The following is a 16,024-nucleotide window of genomic DNA, read 5'->3' on the forward strand; positions in this document are numbered from 1 at the left end:
AGCAGTGTGTCAAAGCTGCGGAAGCCCAGGAAGTTTGAGCCAGTTGGAAGGATATAGAACCACATTGAAACGCGCCTTGACGCACGGTGGGAACAGAAGCAGCGATGGGAGCTTCGCAGACGCGCGCTGAGCACCAGTACCAGGACCTGGCTGACAAAACTGGGTGTAAGTAAAGGAAAACCCTCTTGGAACTTTTGTATTGGAAAGTCTGTAATTGTTGTTTCAGTGAGAGGCGTTGTTGGTGCGACATCGTTACGTTTAATGGCACACAACCATGTGGATTATCCAGGAAATAATTCAATACTGGATCAATTGAAACCTGATTATTGAACGGTTTACCAGAATTATCTCATATTCATAAAATGAATGAAATTCAGTGCTTTATCGATATTTTTTAGAATTACAATAAGGGTTTTACTATTTTCGTTTCTGCATTAATGTATGGTGATATTTGTGAGGTGAGCTGTGTTGTAATAAACTACCTTACTCTTCCTCTCATTATGGGATGTTACAGCTTAAATAAAGAAACAACATGCAGACCGACACAGCAGAAGTGTTTAAAGATCTATTTTAAGGAAGGGCAGGATCTTGATGTGAAACGTTTGCATGCAGTGCTATGCAGAGTTTGAGTAGCAGTGATAAGGTTTACACCAGACTGGGCCCAACTGTATTGATGCGGGTGAGACTTTGAACTTTTGTATTGCTTTCATATCCTCAAGGTGAGTCTTTGACCCCATTTCTCTCTGGAATTAGTTCTTGACACTAATGAAATTGTGTATTTCGCTTACAAGCCGATACTTGTTGGTAAAGCACTGACAGCAACCTGTGTTGTTGTTGTTTTGCTTTGTAGCCAATTGTGTGCAAGTGTTCATTCTTCACATGTGATAAAGACACCGCCCACTGTAGCCAACCAACTTGTTTCTACATGACACTGTGTCTGTATATTCTACACCACACACTCAGCGGCCACAGTTGCTAATGTAAACACTTAGCACCCTCTGGGAAAGGTGAAATAGGGACAAATGAAACAGAAGTATTTAGTGCAACAATTAGAAATTCCAAACACATCTCGATATGGGACCAGGCTGGGTCAGATTATGTAAAGTGTATGTAAGTGTAAACCTTTGGTCACCAGTCCACACAGAGAGTTAATAATTCGAAGAATCCATGAAAAGACAATCCCAGTAAAACAAAGGGTGTTGTCATTAAACTGATAGTAGAGCTGCTATTGATCATTTATATAAAGTACGTTTAATTGTTAATTCATAATCCAATACATTGTTTTAAAAGTAAGCCAAACAACTTTTCAAAAAGAATGATCTTATACTATCAATTAAAGTGTCCCTAGAAAACAATTGAAGGAGTGCTTGTTTATGCGTGTGGAGTAATTATGGGTGTACTGGACATACAGTACTTTTATGTTGTTGTTATTTGCTTCTTTATAGTTTCATTCGAGCAGATCAAAAACCTTTACCAAAGATTCCAGCAGCTGAGCGGAAATGAAGAGACAATAAGGTAAAACAGTTATTAACAATTGTTTTTAGAAACCTGTACAACCTTTTAAACACCTGTTGCAGAGCTCTGTTGGTCAGCTGCTTGTGTTTTTAAAAGACACGTTTTAGTCATGAAAATGACCTGCATGGTGGTTCATTTGCACACAACTAGCAAGCAACATACGGTGACACAAAGGCTGAACTAGTGCAAACACAGACACATTACTCAAATACAATATGTTGATACACAAGTCACACAGAGCTGACGCAAACTGTACACACACACTCTCTGATGTCTAAACAAATACACATACACATGCCACATTGGCGTAATGGCATTGACTGATGACAAGTTCCCTTCCTTAAAAAGAATCAGGGAACAAAGATTGAACATGTCTATACAGTTGACCTCCAGGTGAACTTACTGTTCATATTACTTCCTATAAATAACATTCAGCCTGTGGTAGTATCTGTTTTATGATCATTTCTCTTGTCGCCCTGCAGTAGAGCAAACTTGGACAGCATACCGGCCCTCGCCAACAACCCAATCAGGAAGCAAATTATTGGAGCATTCTTCGATAAAAGGTAAGAACAATCACCCCACCCTGCCAGTTCACCATATGTCTAATGGCTATTGTATTTGATACTAGTACTATAGAGATAGTATTATGAACATATTCACTTTGAAAACCAAAACCTGTGAAATCCAAAAGTCTTCGTACAATATAATAATAGTTTTGAAAGTCTACACACCATGACCCATTTCCCATCCTACTTTGTTAGAATTTAAATGTTCTGTCAAAAAATGATCAAGGTGTCTCCCTGTCGACAGCTCGGTAAACACAAGCTGTTAAATAATTCTCTTATGCTTTTGATGTATTCAATTATGATTCCAATACTATCTATTCAATCCTAATTTAAGGGAATCATTTGACACTGGAAAATAGACTTGTTTTTTTTCTTGCAGAGTTACAAAAGAAGATTTATCCCAATCTCACATACTGTATGTCTGTAGGAAGCTACCGCTACCTTAGCTACCGTTTCAGTCTTCCTGCTGATGTTAGCATAAAGACTGGAGCTCTTTATCTCAGCGTAAACGGTTTTATTTCTTTAAAAGCCTAAGTTATCTGTTTCTCATGCTGCTAAATAATGTATTGTAGCTGTAGTGGGTTACCCTTACTATAATTTTTTTTGATTTGCATTAGTTTAAAGTATTTCAATGCAAGCTACAGGCTAATTGATAAGCTAACTGACGGGTGAATAGTTTTAAATTGAGAGTTGTAAGAGGCATTTATCCCCTGAAATGTTTAGCCTGCAATAAACTCTTGAGTGCTTTACTTCGGTTTGTTTAGTCAAATGAAAGCAATTCCATTCAAGAGCAGTATTAAGTTCCTCTAATTTAGATGTGGGATTCCTTTTAGAGAAATGTGGTGCAAACAAAATATGTTATTCATACAAGTAAACAATATTTAACTGATGGGTTTTATAAGAGACAGTTGTTGACATTTTGAAATAGTTCTTCATTCTTTGGGAAGCCTAAAGGGCAGACCACAATATGGACTGGCCAATAAACAAGCTTTCTCTGAGTCCATGTGACTTTTGTTCACAGCTGATCAATTATCATGTGCACAATGGGCACACAAAAAATGCACTGGTTCAGATATTAGATTATTTTATGAGCGCAAATGAACCAGTAGAATTCAATGATCAAAATGTTACAGAAATATCTTTCACCAGGCAAAAGTCAAGACTAAAATTGTAGGGCATACAATTGGCGATTTACAATTTAGCAAATTGACCAAATAGTGATGTTCGGGAAGGCTTTCAAAAACAATGTCTGTTGAATTTGAACTTAGAAGACCTAAACTTTGAATTATTTTGTATCTGTGACCCAGGAACCAGCATCAGGATGAAGTGGGCTCTTGCGATCAGATTGGCTTCGAGCAATTCCTCATGGTCATGTCCCATTTCCGCCCTCCGAACTTGAGAACGACGGATGAGGAGAAGGAAGCTATGAGAAAAGAGAAGCTTCGCTGTGAGATACTGCACTTTATTTTTCATAATTGCTTTGGATACAACCAGATATACTTGTTGGTTAAGATGCCCAGCTAATAGTATAGGACTCTCAAGTGTCTCCCTTTGGCTTTTGATTCTATTCCAAAACACCAGGAAAGAGCACCGCTCAGTATAGACACCAAATCAATGGTGTGTATTATATTTTAATAACCACCAACATGTCACAAGGAGTGTTGTGATGCATAGCTTCACAACCACTGTCACAAATAGAGCATTTATAGCCTCTAAGTCAGACCCACAGATATAATTATACCATTAGATCATAATCAGTTTGTTTTCATCGTCTATCCCAGGCATTTTAGGATGAAGTCATTCACGTTTTTGGTGTATACTCTTCCCTCTAACCTACCTAGTTGGATTTGTTCCTTCATTTCCAAGAATTACGTTAGGGTCAAACATAGGCAGATGGGAATCACCTGTACTAGCGAGTCTTGATTAAAAACTAGGAATATCTTTGTCCAGTTGGTTTGTGAAACTTAAACAAAATTGCATTTGTGAATATACTTAATTTAAAAACAGTATTAAAGAACATCTACCTATAATGTAAATGAGGCTTTTGCTGTGTAGAAGGCTCTGTGTCCCTTTAGACTCATTGCAGTAGATGCTGAGCTGATATTGTAAACAGACCTAAACTCATTTGTTTACTCAAATTAAATAAAGCGTCTGACTTGGCTTTGCTATTGTAAAATATAATTTGGGTATGTCCTCTGCTGCCCTATAAAAGGCTTTGGGTTCGACTCACTCTGTGTTAAGTTGCACATTTGTCATGCAGTTGGGACTACTTTACATAACCAAATACTGAAAGAGAGTGAGTACACTGAGGCCACTAGATCCTTATAAGGTGCAGAGTTGAAGGTGCTATGTGTAGGTGGCAGGAGGCACAGATTATGGGGTTTAGTGCCAATTCATGCCTTGGGGCGTCAAAGCAGGTAAATCTGGCCATGCAATAACTGCTAGACAACAAATTCTTCCAACCTGGGGTGTGTCTCTTATTGTAGCTAAGGCATTCTCTCCGAGTTCAAATGATCTGTAGGTGGATTGGATTCTGGTTTTGCTTTATTTTTTTATTTTCATGACATTACATTTCAGTTGTAATACAGTCCTTTACTGTCTGGTTCTAATAGACTGTCACAAAAATGCAATTTGCCATTTATGTTTTGGATCACTGAAACTTGTTGTCACTGCACTGGTTTGGCCAGCAACCAAGACAATTCAAAGCTCAATTCAATGTTGTTACTATTTGATTGAAGTAGACAAGACTCTAAAACATTAGGTGGTACTCAAGTAAATGTACTTAAATACGACTTGTAGTATTGAAACTTTTACCTAAGTGAAAGATATGAACACTTATTTAGTGGGAATGCTGACCCAGCATTATCTGTTATGCTACGCACGCAATTATTTATTATTCCACCGGGTTATTTTGCACCTCTTCTTCTCCCACATTGAATATCGCAGAAACTCCGTTCCAACTTCAAAACGTTCAGCTCGGTCGGGAATCGATGGCTATTACTTTTATCATTCATAACTTTCATAATTCCAGAGATACATCCCATAATTAATCACATTTTTAACATGGAAGTCAATGGAGAAACTCTTCAGACTTCAACAATCTTCATGGAACTTCAACTGCTAACTGCTCCTTCTTCAACTGCTAACTGCTCCTTCATACTTTCACTCAGAAACCTCATTCCAACTTTAAAATGTTACACATCTTTCTGATATTATTCGTGTAACACAACTTCTAAATCAGATTCTTACTTTTAGAGATATTAAACATTATTCAGACCTTGGTAAACAGGCCTTCTTCAGATTTTAGAGTGCGTGATGTCACAGCTAGAGTGGAGGACAGATTTAATTTTGCCTTCATATTTTCTTTTAAACCTGCCATAATTCCCAAACCCTACATTCCTGAGACATAATTTTTCATGACAAACGTAGGAGAACATCTCGTAGCTTGAAAGATAAAAAAAAATTAATTATGGGGTGTCATCATATGCCGTTTCCATGGAAACGCATCCCTTGCCATAAAAGACGATGTCGCTATACATGAACTCCTATGAAAATGTTCAAAAAGTGCTCAAACTTCACATGTGTGCTAACAGTCCAGCCGTGAAGACATCTACGGGACAGTTTTGAGATTTCTTCAAATGCCGTTGCCATGGCAACACAATACTCGCCCATGAAACACGGTTTTCTCATAACTTCAGTGAAAATGCTCCAAACGGCCCAAAACTTCACAGGTTTGGTAACGATGCAGCCATCAACGCATCTAAGCGTATTATGGGGTGTCATCAAATGCCGTTGGCATGGAAACAGATCATTTAACATCAAGTTAGTTCAAAAGTTTGCAGTTAAAATATTCTGCTGCTTTTCCAAGCCTTTTTACTTTCTTTTCTTCTCTCATCACACATTCAAGCCCCCAGTGTTCATGTATCATTTCAATCTAAATTCTTCACTTTCTTCTTACACATTACATTTCAGCATAGCAGTTTAGCGTCAGCTTTTCCCACCAGCAATTTCTTCAGGAATTGCATTCTCGTTTGACTTACACTGCCACTGTGTACTTTAGTATTTCCTTGTCAACAGCTCAATCTGTGTTGCTTTTGCTGCTCAAGAAACTAAGTGCCAGGAAAAAAAAACAAGGGATGTACAGCTTCCTGTAGAATACATGCAGATTTAAGATAATAACAGGAGAGCAGTGCGGGGGAAAATAAAAAAAACTCTAGTTTACTTGTATTCCTGTGTTATTTATATAAGGGGGTCTAGCTGCCAAGGAGATTTTTAAGAACAAAAAAGCATAGTTTTAAAATTCAACATCGCAAGGGTTTTGATAGAGGAGATAATTAACAGACTATTAACAGACAGTGTCTCCTGTATCTGAACACTGAACATAGCCTATCCTTCTTGGCTTCATAAAGAAATGTTTATCTGTATTATTATTTTGCCGATCATGTTCGATTGATGTTTGTTTTCCTTTGGGACATGCATAAACAAATCTTTCCCTGGAGTCACAGTGTTAACTGATATACCTTTGAAAGGACATTGTGAAATGGAATGAGGAGCAAAATTACATAAAAACTAACATTCTGTCAACTGTTCAGAAATAACTTAGGTATCACAGACAAAATACTCATTGCTCGATGAAACAAGTTGGCAGTTAGTGCCACAGGACTGTTAATCATGAATTATCACCATGGGCCTGGATCTTGTAAATGTCACTGTAAATGAAAGTAGTCACATTTTAAATGGCATTTTTAGCCTAAGTGTGAGTCTTTGACATTTAGCAGTGGTTGTTATGATGCGTCCTGAAGGGGACCTGCATACTCTCATCACTGCATCTTCAACATTCCTCGAATCACAGCTTCCTCTGATTTAATTTGTAAGATCCTTGCTTCTTTAACTTGATGACAGAAATGTTTTCTCAGTAATCAGACTAACCTCTAAAGTTTCCCCTTCTTTCTTCGCAGTTCTGTTCAACATGCATGACTCCGACAACGATGGCACCATCACTTTGGCGGAGTACAGGAAGGTAAAAAAAAAAGTAAAATTACTTTTTCGCGTACAGTATCCCTCACACAGAAGCTGGCACGTTTGTGTGTCTTCTTACTCTATTACACACACTTTTACATATTTCTATATATTTTTCAATGAAAGTTGCAATGGCGTATTGGACAAACATTAATATGTTCAGATGAAATGTCATACTATAGTAAATTGATGAAAAGATATAAGTATAGTATGTCAAAAATATCAGAACAAAGTCATAGTAGTATGTTATGGGTTGAAAATATGAAAAATGAATTAAATAAAATGTTTATTTTTTAGTATGTCAAAATGAAAATTCATAGTATACTATATCGGAAAGAAGCCAAAGTATAGTATGTCAGAAAAAGCAAAAGTTTAGTAAGAAAAAAAGTCAGTATAACATGCCAAAAAAAAAGGTCATAGTTTAATACAGTGGTTCTCAAACTTTTTCTGTCAGGCACCCCCTTTGGAGAAAAAAAAAAAGTCGGGCCCCCCCAACACAAATAGTCATGTAATGGGCCAAGTTAACATTTATTAAAATACATCAATATGAAAGTGAGCATTCCTTTCAAAAAAATAAATAAATCCCTTTGCTAGAACAGTGATAATAAAACAATGCTCCATAAGTCTGTGTGCTCAAAAAAACAAAACATAATACAATTGTGCAATCACTTTGCTAGAACAATAACTTATAATACTTTGCCACTTTGCAATCTGCGCAAAAAAATAAAAAGAAAGAAAATGCTGATATTTGGCAAAAAAGTGTGTCTTATCGCAGCATTAGTGGCTGCAAGGAGCCTGCTTTTCACTGCACGTTTCTTCAAAACGGGGTTGCAGGCTCAGAGGCGGCGCCAGAGATTTCTTTTGGGGGTGCTCAAACATTTAGGGTTTCCCATTAATGTACCGGTCGCTACAGTGGAATTCTCAACTGCAACAATCCCCACACGCGCATACACAGTGTACCAGCAACCGTTACAATGAAGGCTTGATAATCAGCTCACGGCATATATGTGTAAGCAGTAAAGTGGTATTTTTATAAGTGGGGAGTGGACCTCACATAGGGGGGTCCGGGGGCATGCTCCCCCGGGAAGACTTTTTTTTAATATTGACGTACTTGTACTGAACTGTATCATATTATTTTCGAATCAATAATTTTTCAAATTATGATTTTTCTTTTTTTTTCAAAAACATTTTTCCTCCTGGTCTCTCGCGCCCCCTCCCCCCCCCCCTCCCCCCCCCCCCCCCCTCCCCCCTCCCTGTCATGCCTCTGCCCCCCACTTTGAGAAACACTGGTTTAATATGTTGTAAAGTATGGTTTGCATCAGGTACATCAGTTAAAACATCAAAGTATGTCGAAAAAAAGTAATAGTTTAGCATGCCGGGAAAAAAGTAATAGTATACTATGTGGAAAATAATGTCATAGAATGCTATGTCGAAAATATGATCGAAAATGTCATAGTATAGTATGTTGGAAAGAAAAGGTCATAGTATAGTATGTTGGAAAGAAAAGGTCATAGTATAGAATGTCAAAAATGTATAGTAAAGTATGTTGTGTGTTGAATAAATAAAAAAGTGATCGTGGAGTATTACGAACATCTCAGTAAAATGTTGTTTAGTATGTCAAAAAACTAATTCATAACATATATCAGAAAGAAGTCAAAGTATAGTATGTTGAAAAAAGTGATAGCATAGCATGCCTAAAAAAAAGACAAAGAATAGTATGTAAAACATTTCAGAAAAACATCACAGTATAGTGATTCCAGGAAAGAAATGTCAGAGTAGTATGAAGATAATATCAGTGTAAAATCATAGTTTAGTATGTAAAAAAACATCAGAAATAAAATGCCAAGAAAAGTCAAAGTGCAGTATGTGGAAAAGACTGTCATAATATAATATTTTGGGATTTGTTATATATAGTTATATAGTATGACAAAAACTGACATTTGGAAGTGTCAACCCCTGATGTTTCTTCATGAGGTTTAAAGACTAACAACGTTTTCTTTCTCCTTCAAGGTAGTAGAGGAGCTAATGTCGAAGAGTGGAGAAATCGGGCAGGAAACGGCCAAGGCCATAGCAGACGCTGCCATGTTGGAAGTGGCAAGCATAAATGTGCCCAACATGGTGAGGGAACTGACCACAACTAAACTGTAACAATTCATCATACAGCCATATTTATCTGCAGCAAAATAACACATTATTTCCTCTTCATGATTTTAGGGCCCAGAGGAGTTCTATGAAGGAATAACATTTGAGCATTTTGAAGAGGTTTGCATCTTTTAAACGTATGGTCCACCTAATATAAAAAAGTCCGTTTTTGTCACTTACTTGACATCATTTTGTTATCTCCCCACAGATTTTAAAAGGGCTTGAAATGGAGTCCAGGATGCACATTCGCTTTTTGGATGTGGACACATCAACAATGCGTTGTGGGAAATCCCAGTCTTGAAGTTGTTCTTGTAAAGAAAGTTATATTGCTGCTGTTTTTAGCAGGGCCTCTCAAGTCCTTAAATCGAATGAACCAAAAAACTTGATTATTTTCAAATGGAGGGATGTAGTTATAAACCAAAAAACATACTACTAGTACATTTTTATATGATTAATAAAGACTGACAACATGGTTAAAATAATCAAGTCGAAATACATTTATCTTTAACTTTTAAGCCTTTTTAGGTTATTTCTGTTTGAACGCTCTGTGATCTTTGGAAGTGTCATATATTTAAAAAAGATGTGTTAATGTTGTCAGGTTGTTATACTATCAAACAACCTCTGCCTAATATAACCAGCATGTAATGTGAAGGATTCTGTGTACTTTAGTGAAGAAGTTCACATGTTAGATAGTCTTGCTCTGGCATCAATGGGTCGTCTGTTATGGCTCTCATCCAAAGAGTGGGACTGCACAGCATTCCTCCACAGCTCCAGAACAGGTCACCTTTTTCTATTCCTCTCAGACCGTGTAACCAAACACTGATCTCTGCCTTAAAAAACCTCCATGTTTGACAGCTAGAAGGATATTTAACACTTTCCCTGAGATGATTCAATACAACTGTTTTAATGAACTGAAATGTATTAATGAACAAAATAAATGTAAGAAACCAAAATGCATGTGATTCTTTTAAGAGAAACTTGTACAAATGTATAGGAATCTTATTTAGAAAATCAGGTAAAATTAGGACATTGTGTTCCTCTGATGTTGCCCAGCAGCACTGATCAAATACAGAGATCTAAATATCACTTAAAAAACGTATTGTACAGTGTTTGCAATCCACATTGTGAATAAAAATACCAACAAAACAGACAGTGTACATTACATGGTACTTTTCCAAGAAGCTTGATTCCACTATGACGATTAAAATGTAATAAAATAAAAAAGAATACAGTTTGGAGAATCAAACTGATCAAAGATTTATAAAGTCTGTCAGTCAGTCCTGCTGCAGTTTGATAAGCTGCTGTCAGAGGGAGGGGTGGGCGCCCGGCAGCCTGTCGTAGGGCACAGTCAGCCCGATGTTGTAGTTGTACCCGGAGGACTCGATGTAGTCGGACCTGCAGATGGGCAGGATGTGATCCTGGGACAGCGCGTCCTCCGAGAAGTCGTAATGGCAGATGACTCCTCTGTGTCTGAAGGATAAACACATGAATATGTTCAACAACAGAGATATTCATTTTGTTCTTCCAAAGTTGTTAAAAGTGGATGTTTGAGAAGGACATTAGAGGTTGTGCAGGTAACTTGTATGCCATACAAGTTAGAATTGAGTAGAATATGTTTTCTTTCCCAACAAACTCTTTAAAGTACTTACAATTAAGAAAAACCAAAATATTGGGACAATATTATAAATCACTAAGGAGCAGAGGAATTCTTAATAAATGTACAATTGGGGGTGAAGAAATCTCCAGTTTATATATTGTATTTTATGTTTCTATTGAACACAAATTATTTTATTTTACAATAAAAAGAAAAATAGGAGGTTTGAATACAAAAAGAGAAATCAAAAAATCAAAATTACAAGAAAGTTAATGCCAGATATTTTTAAATAGACTAAGACACGTTGGCTAAATGTGAGGCACAAATAGGAAATCATCTCAACATATTCTCGCCATGATCTAAACTAAGACTATTCTGAGAAGGGGTATATTCAGCTATAATTGTAGTCATAACCCCATGTTACCTATTCCTCAAACACCTAGAAGAAAGACAGACATGTGGAGGTATGGTCATTTAATGGGCCACATCCCAATTGGTTAAAAGCTTTTGTGTGTTTTGTTCACCTTTTAAATCACTCCATGCTCCTCTGTGGGCATTAATAAAACATGCAGCTGAGAGCAGCAGGTTGTCTGAGGGATGAGTTCCCAATTACATTTTGCGAAAGCATAAAATAAAAACTGTTGGGGAAATATTTTCCAAGGCCCATAACTTTGACCCAGTTTATCAGTTCAAACTGTCCTGACTGAGCACAGGCACCTCGTAACCTTGGCTGCTGTGCTCTCAGTGTTCTGTCTCCCTGTTCCTGCCTGTTGGCGTCAGCTGATAGAGGTGTTATCATTCTATGTTCCTGCATGTTGGCGTCAGCTGATAGAGGTGTTATGATTCTATGTTCCTGCATGTTGGCGTCAGCTGATAGAGGTGTTATGATTCTATCTTGTTATGCAGCATGTTGATGATTCTCTCTGAAATAGCTAAATACACGGGTCTGGGGTAGAGTTCTCCAGATTTGACGTGGCAACTCTACCGTGAAGTCAGAACCTCTGGCTCTTGGACTTGTGATGTGAATCCTCTGGCCGAAGCTCCAAATAAACCATCAGTGTTTGACATCAAAGCTCCTGCTCTTCCCGTGTCTCTTTCCTGAGTCGGTGACTCCCACTGCATTGCTACACAGAAGTTTCCCTTACAAAAACAAGTATTAAAGAGCCTTTTTTAACACTATCCCATTTGTAATTATTCGGAGCAGTAATAATTGTTTTGTAAATACACACTATATTTTGCCTTTTAAAAAGGCATAGCTCAATATTTTGGAGAATAAAGTGACATGGATATCAATCTTCTCTCTGCAGCAAAGCCAAAAAGCGTATTGCCAAGGTTGAATTTGCTTTTAAAAAACAGAATCGGTCGGTTTACTGATTTTGTATGACTTAGAGACTCTGTAAGAGTATTGTGGGGAATGGGAGGTGGATGTCGAGAAGAGATCCTTAAAAGAGGAAGAAGAAGAGTGGGAGGGGGCTCAGTGACCTGCGGTGAGCTGTAAGGTCATCGTCTGTGATGCAGGCTCCCCTCGGCGACTTGTCATCGGGGATGTTGGCGGTTACCAGGGTGCTGCTGTTGAAGTTAACATGCCTGACAGGATGCCTGCAGCAAAGACAGAGAACAACACCTTCAGCAAAATAATGTTTAGCATTATTTTAATTTTTGTACACATTTGTATTGTATCCCCTACAAAACGCAGCATACTCTTCCATTTTCCCCAGATACGTGCCACGTAGATGTGGTACTATATTTGGTTTCAAAATAAAAGCCTACATGCATCTTAAAGAGGCCCTATGATGCTAATGTTCAGGTTCATTTTAGCATTTTGTACCTCTAATGGGACATGTTTACATACTTTAATGTTCAAAAAGGTCTTTTCTCATACTGCCTGTGTAAACCAGAGCCCAGTCTGCTCTGATTGGTTGGCTCTGTATTGATTGGTCAACTGCTTAGAGATGTCCCGCCCCTTAGCTAGCATGTACTGTACAATGTGTTGTAGCGCTGGCCAATGGAAGCTGTAATGTTATGTAGTTATTTCACTATGTTACGGAAGTAAACAATGAAATCCAATGGAGGCGTTTCAGGGGAGTGTGTGGGAGAGAAGCTCCCTCTGGAGAGAACGTTGGGATTTTAGCCTTTATAGACCATTTACATGCACCAAGACATAAATAACACACTACAGGGAAGGGAAAAACCTAAAAAGCATAATTGGGCCTCTTTAAATATTAGGGATAATTTGCAATTCTTATTATTTGTGGCACTTGCAGTAAAGAACAACATTAACGTAAAGAAAACAAACCGGAACAATGACTCAGTTAAATGGGTACCTCTAATCTCAAAAGGCACACACCATAACTGTGATGTGTAAGAAACAAACAGAAAAGCTTGGTTGGAAAAAGACATGTGACACCTTTGAAGACTGTTTAACTTCACATGTGTATGTTATCACTGTAGCCGAGTTCCCCTCCCTGTGGCTCAGAGGAAAGATTATCCCACCTGTTGTGCATCTCCCACAGCTTGGATCCCATCCTCATCTCCCACACACACACCAATCCCTCGCCTCCGCCGCTCACGATCTTCCAGTCGTCAATTTGAACGGAGGTGACACCCAGGTGGTGGCCGTACAGGGACGCCACAGAGGAGCTGGATCGCAGGTCAAACACCCTCACCCTGAAACACAGTGAAAAATAACAAATGCTTATTTTTGCCATGTCATTGCGGTGAGCTATGCCAATTGAGAAAGATTATTTGTGATGCTTTAAAGTTAATCAAGTAATGAAACACCAGTCTAAAATGGCCGCCCTTTTATTTAGGAATTTCTCAAACAATGAGAAATGATGAAACGGATAAAAAGGGATACAAGTGAAGTGAGTACAATGGTATCAGTCATTTCCATTTCCAAGCGTTGTTATTTTGTATCTCATTTCATGCACAGTGGGAAAGCTCCAAGACCGCAGAAGAGAACGAGTGCAGTGTGTCAAAGAAAGCATTCATTTACAGACAAAAGGACACTATTCTTGTTGAACTTTTCAACATTCATCCAAGAGAGCAAAGACAAATACAAACCGAAGCGGCAATACAAGCTGTAGCTCCTTAAACCAAATATCACAGTATGTCATCTCCTGCTGTCTGTCTCCAGAAAGGATTTACTTCGTTCACTGGATATGGCATAAAACAATACACTCATAATAAAAAAGAGTAACATAAAGTGTAGACAGAAAACATGAAATTGATGTTACTCCACCCAACTCTTAGCATTACCATATATTTGTTTAATGAATTAATTCCTTACTTATTACATTCGTCTTCATTTTCTCTGTATTTTTCTGATTGCATGTGCCATTTATTTACTCAAATCAATATTCAGATATTGTAAGTTCTGCTTTGAGAAAGGCGTTATATCCTCTTTTATTAAATCATGATTATTATTAAAGTAAAAGTATTTGTATTATTACTATTCATTATTTTAAATAGGTTGATCATTTAGCTTGCTGGGTTTCACAGGCATCAGAAGCCCATGGGAGCTCCGGCTCCATCTGTTGTCATTGTGGCTTTATTGCAGCTGAGAGCGTCCAGGACATGACTCCATCCAGCTCGAGCTTCTTCCAGGTCTTCATTACCATAATCAAATTCACTTTGGGGACTCTAACAGATTTAATTTCCGCTTCCACAAATGTTTTCAAGAATCAGCGTTAAATGTCTAAATGGGCACTGCGGTCCTGTTGTCTGCAGTTCGTTGTTCCTGTTCAGTGGCATTACGTGATGGAAGCACACGTTTAAACAATGAGGGCTGAGCGTTACTGGCAGCCAGCAGGGAACCATAACTCTGATGTTGGAGTGAGTTGTCGGTGCCCAGACTCCTCTTCATTAATCAGGAGGAGCTGTGTCTAATCAGAGGAGTGCTGAGAGGCTCAGATATCTCCAGTTAGTTTCCCACCACTGGACGACACATTCATCATTATTCACTGAGGACTAAGTTTGACACAGCCCTGTGGTTTGTCACCCTAGGTGGTCTTGTTGGTATTCCGGACGAATGCATAACTTCCATATTCTAACACGATTTGGCAGTCGTAGTGCACATTAAGTGCTTTGACAGGCTTTGGTACAGTTTTCTATTCTGCCGACTAAGTTGTTTCCCGATCATTTCAAGTCAATCAGAAGTGACACAGAGGATGAAGTTAAGTACCATCAAATGATGAACAAGACATTTTTATCAGACAAAATTACTATATTTAACTTTCAGAAACAGAAACCCAATAACGATAGAGTCTAATTACTAAGACAAAAAACAAAGAAACACAAAAACTGGACAACAACATTGTAACAACCTGTCTATCACATGTAGCCACTCCCTAAAGCATTTGCAGCGTTATGGTGTATTTCTCTCTAAAGTGGACCATTTATCAAATTCAATGAGTTATTGAGAACATACAAAATGGTTACTGAGGGTAAAGAATCATGTGATAAGTTGGTTGACCTGCTGGCTTTTTGAAACAATGCAAGTTTAAGATACTCCTGTTCCCAATTACTTTACTTTAAAGATCGGGAGGCTTGATAAAAAAAACACGCATCAAAAATGAGGAGGCAAAATGTATTGAATATATGCATTTTTATTTTATGCTGTGAATGTAATTTATTATATGTAATGTCTTTTATCTGGACCCTGAGCCTGTAATACAGTTTTGATTGATTGATATTGTTCTCACTTGGTTCTTCAAGACTTTGTCATGGGTTGACTAAGGTGAGGACAGCCTTTACCATCACAAATACTGCTAGTGAGACATTTGAAAAGCATATTATACAACAACAAAACTACTTTTATGATTTGCTTTCAGTTTGTTGGCCTGTACACCATCCTCACAATGAGTTTTACCGTCTTGTCTTAGCTGCAATAATGTGAACCATGTCCACCCTCTTGTGTAGCATTATGGTATGCTAATGTTCGCTAACAGTTTCTAAGGGAAGCTGAGGCTGATGGGAATGTCATTAGCTAGATGAACAGGACAATTCATTCTAAGGGAAGCAAATCTCTGTACAAAACGTGATCCACTCTAGAGTTGTTGCTTTATGGTGATGATAGAGGACGAGTCAGAGGACCATCAAAGTCATCAGGAACTGAAAGGATCAGTATTTTGTGCCAAGTGGATGTAAAAGTTGAAATGTGTCGCGTCTGAGATGATCACCAGTCAGT

The 16,024-nt window shown here is 38.0% G+C and overlaps 2 protein-coding genes across 2 annotated transcripts in view; one reads left to right on the top strand and one right to left on the bottom strand.

The window, feature by feature from the left end:
- tesca (tescalcin a) lies at positions 1–10,195 on the top strand. The gene is made up of 8 exons (XM_034225204.1): positions 1–165; positions 1,446–1,515; positions 1,998–2,078; positions 3,389–3,528; positions 7,040–7,101; positions 9,111–9,218; positions 9,315–9,362; positions 9,451–10,195. Exons 1-8 carry the CDS (start codon positions 105–107, stop codon positions 9,541–9,543), a joined length of 663 nt encoding a protein of 220 aa, XP_034081095.1. The 5' UTR covers positions 1–104; the 3' UTR covers positions 9,544–10,195.
- fbxw8 (F-box and WD repeat domain containing 8) overlaps positions 10,196–16,024 on the bottom strand; it is a 27,021-nt gene continuing 21,192 nt past the window's right edge. The window contains exons 9-11 of the mRNA XM_034225202.1: positions 13,330–13,503; positions 12,319–12,435; positions 10,196–10,712 (exon numbers count right to left, since the gene is read on the bottom strand). Coding sequence (XP_034081093.1) covers positions 10,547–10,712; positions 12,319–12,435; positions 13,330–13,503 — 457 coding nt within the window. The 3' untranslated portion in view covers positions 10,196–10,546. The remainder of the gene's footprint in view (positions 10,713–12,318; positions 12,436–13,329; positions 13,504–16,024) is intronic.

This window comes from Gymnodraco acuticeps, unplaced genomic scaffold (genome assembly GCF_902827175.1).
Source record: "Gymnodraco acuticeps unplaced genomic scaffold, fGymAcu1.1, whole genome shotgun sequence".
Taxonomy (NCBI): Eukaryota; Metazoa; Chordata; class Actinopteri; order Perciformes; family Bathydraconidae; genus Gymnodraco; species Gymnodraco acuticeps.